At 39.5% G+C, this 12,569-nt stretch overlaps 1 protein-coding gene across 11 annotated transcripts in view; it reads right to left on the minus strand.

The window, feature by feature from the left end:
• CEP112 (centrosomal protein 112) overlaps positions 1-12,569 on the minus strand; it is a 402,980-nt gene that overhangs the window by 373,728 nt on the left and 16,683 nt on the right. For 10 of the 11 annotated variants that reach the window (XM_089540765.1, XM_089540808.1, XM_089540799.1 and 7 more), the window contains exons 5-6: positions 8,673-8,769; positions 561-638 (exon numbers count right to left, since the gene is read on the minus strand). In XM_089540765.1, the coding sequence (XP_089396891.1) occupies positions 561-638; positions 8,673-8,769 (175 nt within the window). The remainder of the gene's footprint in view (positions 1-560; positions 639-8,672; positions 8,770-12,569) is intronic. The other variant, XM_089540791.1, reaches the window with a different exon arrangement.

Below are 12,569 nucleotides of genomic sequence, written 5' to 3' on the forward strand. Positions count from 1 at the left end.
AACTCAACATGGAGTATAAATGGAGTATTAAAGGCACAAATGAGCAATATCAGATCCTGACAGAAATGTCTTGTTTGTACCTAATGAGGGGTTTTCTGGATGAGTGTGATCACCCAAGATCATCCAGTGGGTTCCATGGATAAATGAGGAAACATGAAAACAAGCAGTATTAGATCCTGGTAGAAATGTCTTGTTCCTACCTTTCATGGAGTTTTCTGAGTGAGTGTGTGACTCACTCAAGCTCACCCAATGGGTTTCCATAGCTGAGTGGGAAACCCATTGGATGAGTCACAGTCCAAAGGTCAAACTACTACACCACAATGTTACCAATTCATGGCACCATATACAGTATAAATGAAATAGAATATGTTAATGTCAGCTTGACTTGAGATGTCTATTTTGACAACTACCTTGCTTAAACCTGAAACTTTTAAAGATTTATTCCAGTTCCTTTCCAGACTTTAAGTAGATGCTTATGTCCAGTCTTAGGAACCCTGCCAAATGCTGACGCTAAAAACAATACATTTTCTTCTGAAGCCAACAAATGAAAGTTAGTTTACCCCAAGATTCCAGCTGTTGAAACGAGCTTCAAAGTCACTGTCATCCAACGAACTTTTTTTCAAACAGCAATGATCCTCCTGGAATATTGAATGTTTACAGAAAACAATGGTAACAAAAATTGACAAAAAGCAAAGGTTAAATTCTTAATTTTAAAGGAAAAAACTGCCCTATGTTGGAAATTCGTTTTCTGCAAAACTACTAACTTTTTTAGTTTCATTTAGTTCAAACAGATCTATGTCTTGAAAATACACACCTCTTAATGCAATATGGGATTTTTAGAGCTCCAGCATAATCCTATGCCTGTGTACATGAACAAATGATCCTCAACAAAAACTTCTCCTCAGATTGTTCATAGTTTTAATCATTTGCTTCTACTGCATTAAAGTTACCAAAAATAGTTTTCTTGACAGGGTTTCTTCTGCCCAACTGCTCATTTGTCAAGCTATGATATTCTGAAGAAAATTCAGAAGAACATCTCCAAGACAGACTTCTTGAAAGCTCAATTATTGACATGCAGAACAAAAAAATGCTTTCTCTTGCAAAATTAGTGTCAAAAGCAAATCATTAGTTAGATACTGTCTCAGACCAACTGGTCACTCTGCCTAAATTGGCAATTCTATCAAGTACAGGCATTCCTCAGTTAACAAAGCCTCTGCAAGTGAAGTGCCTTTTTACAAAGACTCTTTACATCTCTCCAATTCCCCTTCCTGCTCATCCTCTGTCTAACTGGAAGTTTTTCTACCAACAACATCACTCAGAACACAGTGAAGGAAGACTGGCGCAGCACAGACTTTGGTATCAGGTTGTAGCAGTGTGCCTGGAGTAAACAATACAAAAAAGAAAGCTTAAGATAGAAAATAATACTATTCTTACTATAGCCATGTATGCCTACCAACAACAAGAAAGGTAAACATCAACTATCTCCAGAATCCCTTGCTGAGTATGTATGAACAGCAAAACGGAGAGCAAATGGAGAGCAGATAAGCCTGCCTTACCAGCTACATCCACCATATTAAAAAAGAATCAATATATAAATTTAGCAACCAAATGTATGGAAACTGTAAGAAAAGAAGAGGCAGGTGAAAGAAAAAGTCACCAGGATACATTTTGGAAGAAGTTTTCAAGTGATCTCTACATGGTTCAAAATGGCTGCATCTGCACTGCAGAAATAATCCAGGTTGACACCATTTTAACAATCATGGATCAGTGTTATGGAATTCTTGGAATCGTAGTTTGTTGTGGAACCAGAGCTCTCTGACAGAGAAAGCTAAATGTCCCATAATACTACAATTTCCAGAATCCCATAGCATTGAGCCAAGGCAGCTAAAGTGGTGTCAAACTGGATTATTTCTGGAGTTAGGATGCAGCCAATGTCTATGTTTACTTATCAAAGCTTGACTGACCTGGATAACACAGAAACATAGACTTAGAGGGGATAACAAAGGCCGTCTAGTTCAGCCTCCACCATGTAAGAACACACATTACAGCATTCCTGAAAGATGCCCATCAAATCTCTACATAAAGACCTCCAAAGAAGGATAGCATACTACGTTCAAAAACAGTCTATTCCACTGTCAAACAGTGTTTCCAGTAAAGAAGTTCTTCCTAATGTTTAAACGTAAGTGCTAAACATAAGAGTGCCTTGAGCGCTGGCCTAAGATTCTGGAGAGCGGGGATCAAATCCACACTCAGCAGGAAAACCCACTTGCTGACCTTGGGCAAGTCTCACTCTCTCAGCCTCAGAGGAAGGCAAAGGGAAACCCTCTCTGAACCAAAATTTTTTGTGTTGCCAAAAAAACCCTCAAATAGGTTCACCTTAGGGTCATCATAACTCAAAAATAACTTGAAGGAACACAACAACCATGTAATCTCTCAGCAATTTCTTCTCCAAGTTAAACATAGGCGGGTTACAAACCGCCACTTGGGACGTCCGCAGGACGTCCCATTTTAAAAAAGGGGCATCTCTTCTAGACGCCCCTGGCTCTAATACGGACACTGTCCGTACAATATGGCGCCGGCCGTTCCACACGGCCGGCGCCATCTTTACGTACCGGACGCTGTGCGTCCGAACGTGTCGCGGCGTCTGTGATGTCGCGAATGCGCCCCTGGTGCCTCACGACATCACAGAGGCGCCACTTAAAGAAGCTCCATTTTGGAGCTTCTTTATCGGTCCGTGCAGGAGCCACGCGGTATGGCTGCTGCGGCTCCTGCACGGAGCAAACGGCGGCGGCGGCAGACCGCCTCAAAGCAGCGGTTTATAACCCGCCATACTCAGCTTCTTAACTTGTTCCTCACAGGATTTAGTTTCCAAACTTCTGCATGATCTTGATCATCCACCTCTGCAGTTCCACCTTGTCAATATCCTTTTTGAATGGTTGTGCCTGTCAGGGATGATGGGAGTTGTAGCTCTTCACCTCTGGCTCGAACTCACCACCTTGTTACGCACCGGCACTGACCAGTTTTGGTCAGTGGTTAAAGCTTTGCTCTAAAGCAGCAGAGTTACAGAGAATAGGCTGAAGACCCTGACAAACTCTCCAAGCCTTCTCACTCTTGCTTCCACAGAAGTCTTCCCACTTCTTCAGGATCCAGCTGGCTCTTGTATCTTCACCCAAGACACCAGACAACTCAGTAGTCTTATATAAAAGATCTACTTTATTCTACTATATACAGCTCCAAAACTATCCAACACAACTCCTCACTACTCCAATACTACCCACTACTACTACCCACAATTAATGATTTCATCATTTCACCTTGTCCACTTAACAATTCTCAGGTGTGTTCAATTATCCACTTTGCATTTCTGTCCTTGGCATTTAGGACTTGTTTATTACATTACCTTTTACACATGTGTGGCTCCTAATTGCTTCTGCTGAGTCACCCTGACTCTCACATACATGTTTTATTTCTTTCACTGTATATCCCATGTTGCTTTTTCCTTAACAATCCCCTCCGAAATAAAATATTGTATGTGGCTTACAATGTCATTCCAACCATTTGTGTTAACCTTTCATGTTTTTCCACTGTTAAAGCTTTTGTAAACAAATCTGCTATGTTATTTTGTGTTTCTATGTACCTCAACTCTATTTCTCCTTTTTGAACCATGTCTCTTACATTTTGGTACCTTACACCCACATATTTGGTTCTGTTTTTCAAACTTTCTGTTTCAGCCATTGCTATGCATGATTGCGAATCTTCTTGAATTTCTACAGGTACTCTGAAATTTTCGTTTAAGTCATTTAACAATTGTTCAAGCCATTGTACCTCGTTCACAATTTTGTTCAAAGCTGCAAATTCTGCTTCAGATGTGCTTAATGCTACGTTAGTCTGTTTTCTGCTTCTCCATACTATTGGACTTTCACTATACTTGATTATCATTCCTGTAACTGATTTCTTGTCTTCTAATTCTGAAGCAAATGAACTGTCTACAAAGCAATCTAAATCTGCATTACTGCTTCTGATGATTAACTTTTTGTCTAGGGTCCCTTTCAAATATCTTAACAAGTGTTTTACAGCTGTCCAATCCTCAACTTTAGGATCACAAAGTCTTCTAGATAAAACGTTCACAGCATACGAAATGTCTGGTCTAGTGTGGCAAGAAATGAACTGTAGAGATCCTATTATGCTCCTGAAAAAAGTCTTATCCTCAAAATCTCTTGTTGTTGGTTCAGAAACGAAACCAGTTGTCATTGGAGCTCTAACTGTCTTAGCATTCTGTAGACCACATTTTTCAATCAAATTCTCAATCTTCTTTCTCTGGCTTAGTAAACAATGTCCTTCTTGTGTCCATTCAACATTAATGCCTAAATAAGATTTCAACAAACCTAGATCCTTTAAAACAAACTTTTCAGACAATTCTTTTTTCACTGACTCTATTTCCTGTTTTGACTTTGCTGCCACGCAAAAGTCATCCACATAAATCACTAGCACTATGTCTCCTTTTGTATAAACACAAGCATCTGCAATGCTTCTTTTGTATCCTAACTTAACTAACTCATCATTAATGCACAAATTCCAAGCTCTGGCACTCTGTTTTAAACCATATAATGCCTTCTTCAATCTATAAACTTTCTGACTTCCATTCTCCTCAAAACCTTGTGGCTGTTCCATAAAAATTTCTTCATCTAAATTTGCATTTAAATAAGCTGTTTCAAAATCAAAATGTTCAACAACTAAATTCCTTCTTGCTGCTACAGCTAACACCATTCTCAAACTTTCTGGCTTTGCTGTTGGAGAATAAGTCTTATCAAAATTCTCATACTGTTGCTGTGCAAAACCCTTAGCTACCAATCTTGCTTTGTACTTTACACTACCATCAGGCATTTCCTTTCTCTTATACACCCATTTAAAGCCAATCACTTTCTTATCTCTGGGTCTATCAACAATTTCAAACACATTTTTGTTCACCAAGCAACTAAATTCACTATCCATTGCTTCACACCATCTTTCCTGTTCTTCCCTAGAAAAAGTTTCTAACTCTTCAAAACTCTTAGGCTCTTCTACAACTGTACAAGCTCTTGCCTGTGTCACAACAAACCTATCTGGTGACTTCCTAACTCTGTGACTACGCCTGGATATGAATTCTGTCGATCTGCCTCTCTCTTCATCACTGTCTGCACTAGAAGTGGTTGTTTTTCGGCTAAATCTTTTGTCTTCTGTCATTCTAGTGGTTACTGGTCTTGTTTGTGTCTCCCCATCAGAGGTACTACCACTACTGCTAGTAGAGGCTTCTGGCTTGACTGAAACCCCTCCGTTTCCTGAAGTTGGTTCAGTCTGGGCTTCCTGCTCACTTGAGCTTCCTAACCTCAAGAACACTTCTTTGTTGGCATGCAGCTTGTCCCAGCCAGCATGTCTTTCAAAATTTGCAGACCTGGAGTACTGTACTTCTCTTCCTCCCAAAAGAAACTTGTAGCTATTCCCTCAGTATCCTAAAAACATTAGCCTTTTACTTTTTGGTTCTCCTTTTCTCCTAAAACAAGCAGGTATGTACACATGTGCATACTGTCCAAAAACTCTTAGATATTTGAAATTTGGCACTCTCCCATACAATACCCTGTAGGGAATGTCTTCAATCTCAGAATGATACAACCTGTTGCTTATGTGTATGGCAGTCAGAGTTGCTTCACCCCAGAAGCTGTCTCCAACCCCCGCATCTGCCATCAAGCAAGCAGATATCCTTTTAATGTCCTGGATTTTTCTTTCTGCTAAACCATCCTCATTAGGACAAGCAGGGTTGGTGGTTTCATGTCTTATCCCCACCTTCTGAAACCAATTATACAGCTGGTTGTTTAAAAATTCGCCACCTCTATCTGTAACAATTGTCCCAACTCTGCTATCAAATTGTCTTTCAATCATCCTTACCCATGCTTTCAAACTTTGCCCAGCATCAGACTTATTTTTCAATATTCTTACAAAAGCATATCTTGAATATCTGTCCACAATTACTAGGAAATATTTGCTTCCTCCTAAAGACAAACAATTTGCTTGGGCTACATCAGCATGTACAAACTGAAATGGTCTTTGAGCAATTCTTTTGGATTTCTTAGCAACTGGAAAAGCTCTGACCTTCACTTGATTACAAACAGTACAGTCTAAATGATTTTTACATTCTGCTACTTTTAAATCTGGACACATGCTTATTAAATTCTTTAAACACTTGAAACTTGCATGGCCAAATTTTCTATGGAGCTCATGTATGCAGTCTTTGTGCATTGGTACATTATCAATATTGTTAGCATTCTCTACCTTGTAATTATCAACATTTTCTTCTAAGAAATAAAGCTTATTCTTTTTCAAGCCTATGCCACGCAATTCCCCATTCAATGTTATTTTACACAGATTCTTTTCAAATGTGACTATGTAGTCTCTGTCTGTTAATCTGCTCACTGATAACAAATTGTTTTCTAATTCTTTTACATGCAAAACATCATTAAAGTTTTCTTTTAGCCCTGGAATGTAAACTGTCCCCATTTGATTTACAGTACTGAGCTCATTCCCATCAGCCAAAACTACAGCATTTACATTTGCTGGCTTCTTATCACTTATTAAATTAATGTTATTACACATGGAGGTCGAAGCTCCTGAATCTACAAGCCATTTGGAGTTTGCATTTTGTTTTTCCTTAATCATGGTTGCAAACACCTTATTATTATTTCTATTGTCCTTCAAAAATGGCGGCTTGGACTGCTTCTGCCTCTGGTCGTGCCGTGGTTGCCATCTGCTTTCTTGCTTGCTTCTGTCAGCAGCCAACTGCTTGCAGTGCCTCTGCAGATGTCCTATCCTCTTACAGTAGAAACATTTTCTTTGCTCCCTCGAAGAAGCTGCCTGGTCCAGCCCACGCACATCAGGCTTGGCTTGCTCACTTGGCACGCTCTTAGAAGTTGCTGCGTCATTCCTCTCAGACAACCTCCTCTGGTTTTCTTCCAGAATCCTGGCCACAACTAAGTCTCTCGTCAGTTCTTCTGCCGGTAAGTTTTGCAAAGCATTGGTGATGTTGCCCCAAGTAGGGTCTAATGATTCAATCAAAATATAACACTGCTGTTCTCTACTTATTTCTACTCCTCTTAGCTCAGCCTGCACAAACAAGTTTTGCATTGTTTTTAAATGTTCTATCACACACTGCCCTTTTTCCATCTTCTGCCTATAAATTCTCTTAGACCATAGCATTTTTGCAAAGGCAGTTGAAGGAGTGTGTAAACGCTGCAGAGTGTCCCAAACATCTTTCGCGGTTTCCTTATCTCTGATGTCATTAATCAAGTCTTCTTCCAGCATTAGAAAAAGACAAGCTTTGGCTTTGTTACCTTTCTCTTTCGTGGCTGCATTAGGATCTGCTGGCAGCCCGGCTTCAACTGTGGCCCACAAACTTTCTTTTACTAGTAGAGACTGGGCATAAATCTTCCAGGTGGAGTAGTTGCTTCTGCTCAATTTACTAAACTTCAAAATCTCCATCTTAATTTGTGCAGTGACTCAATTGACACAGTCCTTCTGAGTATGCACAGCTGACCCCTTTCGGGCTTAATCAAAACACAGGAGGAGTTACTCACGGAGCTTATCAGTGCAGCGCAAACAGCTTGCTCTGATCTGTCTTCCACAAAACTGTCTTCCACTCTCTGGAACTTTCAGCTTCTGTGGATGCTGGGTGCTGCAGTAACTGGGCCCATAAGCCTTGTCAGGGATGATGGGAGTTGTAGCTCTTCACCTCTGGCTCGAACTCACCACCTTGTTACGCACCGGCGCTGACCAGTTTTGGTCAGTGGTTAAAGCTTTGCTCTAAAGCAGCAGAGTTACAGAGAATAGGCTGAAGACCCTGACAAACTCTCCAAGCCTTCTCACTCTTGCTTCCACAGAAGTCTTCCCATTTCTTCAGGCTCTTGACTCTTGTATCTTCACCCAAGACACCAGACAACTCAGTAGTCTTATATAAAAGATCTACTTTATTCTACTATATACAGCTCCAAAACTATCCAACACAACTCCTCACTACTCCAATACTACCCACTACTACTACCCACAATTAATGATTTCATCATTTCACCTTGTCCACTTAACAATTCTCAGGTGTGTTCAATTATCCACTTTACATTTCTGTCCTTGGCATTTAGGACTTGTTAATTACATTACCTTTTACACCTGTGTGGCTCCTAATTGCTTCTGCTGAGTCACCCTGACTCTCACATACATGTTTTATTTCTTTCACTATATATCCCATGTTGCTTTTTCCTTAACAGTGCCAACAGCAAAACACAATATTCTATGTGAAATCTAACTGAAGCAGAACAGAATGGCACTACTACTTCCCTCGATTTGGACATCATGCCCCTATTGATGCAGCCTAGAATTGCATAAACCTTTCTGACCACTGCAACACTATTTCATTTCACATATGTGCATTGTTTGTTATGGAAAAAAAGTTGGCAGAAGCATGTTAAATTTTATCTTTTTTTGTAGTGTAGGACCCTATCCTTATTCTTCCCATTTTATTTTTGCCAGTGGTATAAAATTTTATAGTAAAAGTAGTAATGCCCAGAAACATATCTATTTTATTAACTGAAATATATCTGTACTCATAACCTTCAATGACAGTTTTACTGCAAATATTAGAAATATCTTACCAGCGTCTTTAATTGGGAGTGGTCATCTACTGACATATGTGAAGGACTCAAAGAATGTGTCTTTAGTGCAGGTTTTCCATTATATGAATGCTGCTCCCTGTTGTGAGTAATACAGAAAATTAGGCTATCTTAAAATACAACTTTACTAGCTACTGACACATCTCCCCCATATATAATTTTAAAACTAAAAAAAAAAACAACAATCCCAAAAACAGTAGTGGTACAGTCTGCCCTTGGTATCCATGGACTTGTCAACTGCAGATCCCAGCACCCATGGACAGCAAACCCACATGGGGGGGTGGCAGAAGAGGAAAAGGAGGGAGGAGGGAGGAGGCAGAAGAGGAGGCAGAGGCAGCAGCGGGAAGAGGAGGAGGAAGAGGCGGTAAGGAAGAGGGAGGAGGAGGGGGGAGGAAGCAGAGGTGGCAGCGATAGGAAGAGGAGGAGGAAGAGGTAAAGTCAGTGGGAAGGAGGAGGAAGGAGGAGGCGGCGGCAGTGGTGGGAATAGGAGGAAGGAGGTGAAGGCGGCAGCAATGGGAGGAGGAGAAAGAGGTGGCAAGGAAGAGGGAGGAGGAAGAGGTAGAGGTGGCAGGGAGGAAGAGGAGGTGAAGGCAATGCCACACTACCATTGAGGACAATGGGACTTCAGCATCCAAAGATTTTGGTACCCATGGGGGAATCCAGAATGGATCTCCCACAGATACCAAGGGCCGACTATATATTCTCTTATTATTTTCTCTTCCACTTTTAGTTTTTCCTGGTGAAATACAGTAGCCCCTCCATTTTCGGGATCCATTCCAGATCTCACCATGAAAATGGAAAATCGCCAGTATTCAAGCCCCATTGGCTTGAATGGCAGTGTGCACACGCCCCATTTTGTCCCCCTCCTTTTGCCAAGCACAAACAGGCAAAGGACACATCCTGTTCAGAGAAGCCTTCCCAGGCATTGCATAATTGTCGCTTACTATTTGATGTTCGTTTGGTGCCTGTTTATCGAACCATTTCCTGTATTGCTGTGTACTGTATATGTATTATCCTACTTGAGAGTATGTATTTTCCCTGGAAGAAGATTAACCATCCATTATGAAGCCAAGCCCTCCCTCCAGTCCATCTGCCTTGGTCCAGGCCTCGGAGGTAGAGAGGAACTGCTGGACCTCATCCCCTTTCCCTCCACCACTCCCTTCTCCTTCTGTGTCATGTCTTTTTAGATTGTAAGCCCGAGGACAGGGATCCATCTAACTAAAAAGATTGCATGTACAGCGCTGTGTAAATTTACAGCGCTTCATAAATAAAGGTTAATAATAATAATAATAATAATAATAATAATAATTTGAAGTCCGCAAAAATGGAGAGGCGACTGGGCATATTTTTATCAATAGCTTGCTATTCCCAATGTGTAATCACATTTTTTTTTTACAATAGCTCCTATCATCATAATCAGAGATATCAGTACTACAAAACATATTTGGACAAACCTTTTAAAACTGCAGTGCTTAATATACTATCTGCATAGTAGCCTTCCTGATAAAATCAATTGTGATATTATAGAGGATGTGTACACAAGACTATAAGCAAACTTTCTATCTGACTAAATAATAGATGAAAACAAAAACAAAAACGCCTATTTAATATTTTATTAATGTTTCATTTTTACACATTTTGGGTTTTTTTCTAATTGTTAAACAAATTATTAAAACATGTTAGAAATATACATAGTATCTTGTTATATTTCATACTAATGCTATCGTTACAAAGACTGCTAGTTCTAAGAACCACTTTCTTTTTAATCTATTTAATTAGACTTCTAATTAGGTTTCGATGAGGTTACTACACACTAGTGAGGATTTACCTACATATTATGTCAAAGGTCTATCATTTTGACTATGAAACAAATGAATGAAATTCACAAAGGATGGACTGGAACAAACTACTATGTTGTAGGAAGCTTCAATAGTAGTGTTACCAGTGGCTGGCATATGCAGCTCAAGAATCACAGGATCTACTTCTAGCAAAGGATTTCCAAAACAAATGCAGCAAAGATCAGACATAACAGAATGTGAGAGCACATAACAGGGAGGCTAAAAGAAATGGGTGTTAAGCAGAAAGTTTGAAGATTGATTTTTAAATATTCTATTTTCTTCTAATTGTTAAATAAATTTGTTTTTTTTAAAAAAACTTTATTAAACATATATATTTAAAACATGTATCAATCAACTATACCATCCATAATACAAAAAACATACATACATACTCCAAAGGAACTCTAATTCCTAGCAATTACAACCTGACAAATCAATATCGTGTTTTTTTAAATATAAATTTTAATATATTCTAAACAATAAATCTTCATTCATTTATTCTAAATAGCCCTATCATACACTCACAATGAATCATTCATATCCACTTCCACTAAATATTTCTAATCTATCTCTTCTCCTCTGTATCCACTTTCTTTTTCCCTTTTCTTACTCTCCTTCCTTATCCTTCCCTCTGCAATCACTCCCGCATTCTACCTTCTCTCCCCTATACTTTCCCCTTCTTTTCCTTTCCTCCTTCTCCCACATACTTCACTCTACTTTCTTTCTTTCAATTCCTCTCTTGAATGTTGGTACCTCCTCCTTCTGGCTATGTGGCAACTGGGAGATTCTTAAAGTCCAGGACACTTAACATCCATTTACAACACAAAAAAGATACTTCCTTTGCAATGAAATATTTCACCATCCTTGTGAATGCCATCAAAGGAAGTATCTTTTTTGAGTTACAAATGGATGTTAAATTTTCTGAACTTTGAGAATCTCCAAGCAACCACATGGCCAGAAAGAGGAGGTGCAAACCTTCAAGTAATACCCCTCCATACCATCTGAACTGAGAAAAAAGCAGCAAAATGCAGGCCTGTAACTTCATTTTTCTCCCTCCTGTATGGTTTTTAACACCTTGCCTGATGAAGAAGCCAGCGGAGCTTCGAAAACTTGCAACATGCATATTGTGCATCATTCTTTGGTGGATTTTTGATAGGATTTGCTATATGGTTAACACAGCTACCACTGGATGTTTTATATACAGGCATTGTGCGCATGTAAACACCTTCAAACTATCTGCTGATTTATGGCAACTCCATGAATTTTATAGTGCTTTTTCAGGCAAGGAATACTGAGGGTAGCACTGCAGCTCCTAGTATTCATTATAGGTATTCCAGTTAACAAATTAGATGTGTTTCTGGACACTACTTCTAACAGAAACTTTGATACCAGAAGCAGAAATAGCATGGGACCACCAAACACCACCAAAAAAAGAAGTCGACGTATTCAAAACTAACAATATGCTCATGTGAAATGAGGCAACTGGGTCAGGTAAGCCTTGCATAAGACGACAAAAATATTTTGGACCTTCTAGAGTCCACTTGAAGGCTCCTTGCAAAATGTATCCTGGGATTATTATTTTTTTCATTCATTTGCCTCTTTTGTTATTATTTCCATTTTAATGACCAGATTTACACATCTATGATCTATACTGAGGGAAATCTGATGAGGCAGGCTTATCTGTTTGTCCCTTTTATCTAGGGTTGCCATAATTGTCCACTATTACCAGGGACAAAATGTAGGACAAATTCGAGACCAAACTGTAGGACAACTGCAGGACAAAACTCAGTCCAAAATGTAGGTCCGCCATTTTTCTTAAATGTCCTACATTTTGGGCTGAGTTTTGTCCTGCAGTTGTCTTACAGTTTGGTCTCGAATTTGTTCCACATTTTGTCCCTGGTAATAGTGGACAATCTAAATTTTGCTGTTTTTCCAATTTCGATAAAAGATTCTGAGGCAGCTGACACAAAGAGGCAGCTGCTGTTTATCTTGCCTTCTGTAAGCAAGCAGAACCCTCCTTCCTAGCTCAAGCTTTATTGCA

This window comes from Sceloporus occidentalis, unplaced genomic scaffold (assembly GCF_023333645.1).
Source record: "Sceloporus occidentalis isolate IW3139 unplaced genomic scaffold, rSceOcc1.0.p SCAF_1, whole genome shotgun sequence".
In the NCBI taxonomy this organism is placed as follows: Eukaryota; Metazoa; Chordata; class Lepidosauria; order Squamata; family Phrynosomatidae; genus Sceloporus; species Sceloporus occidentalis.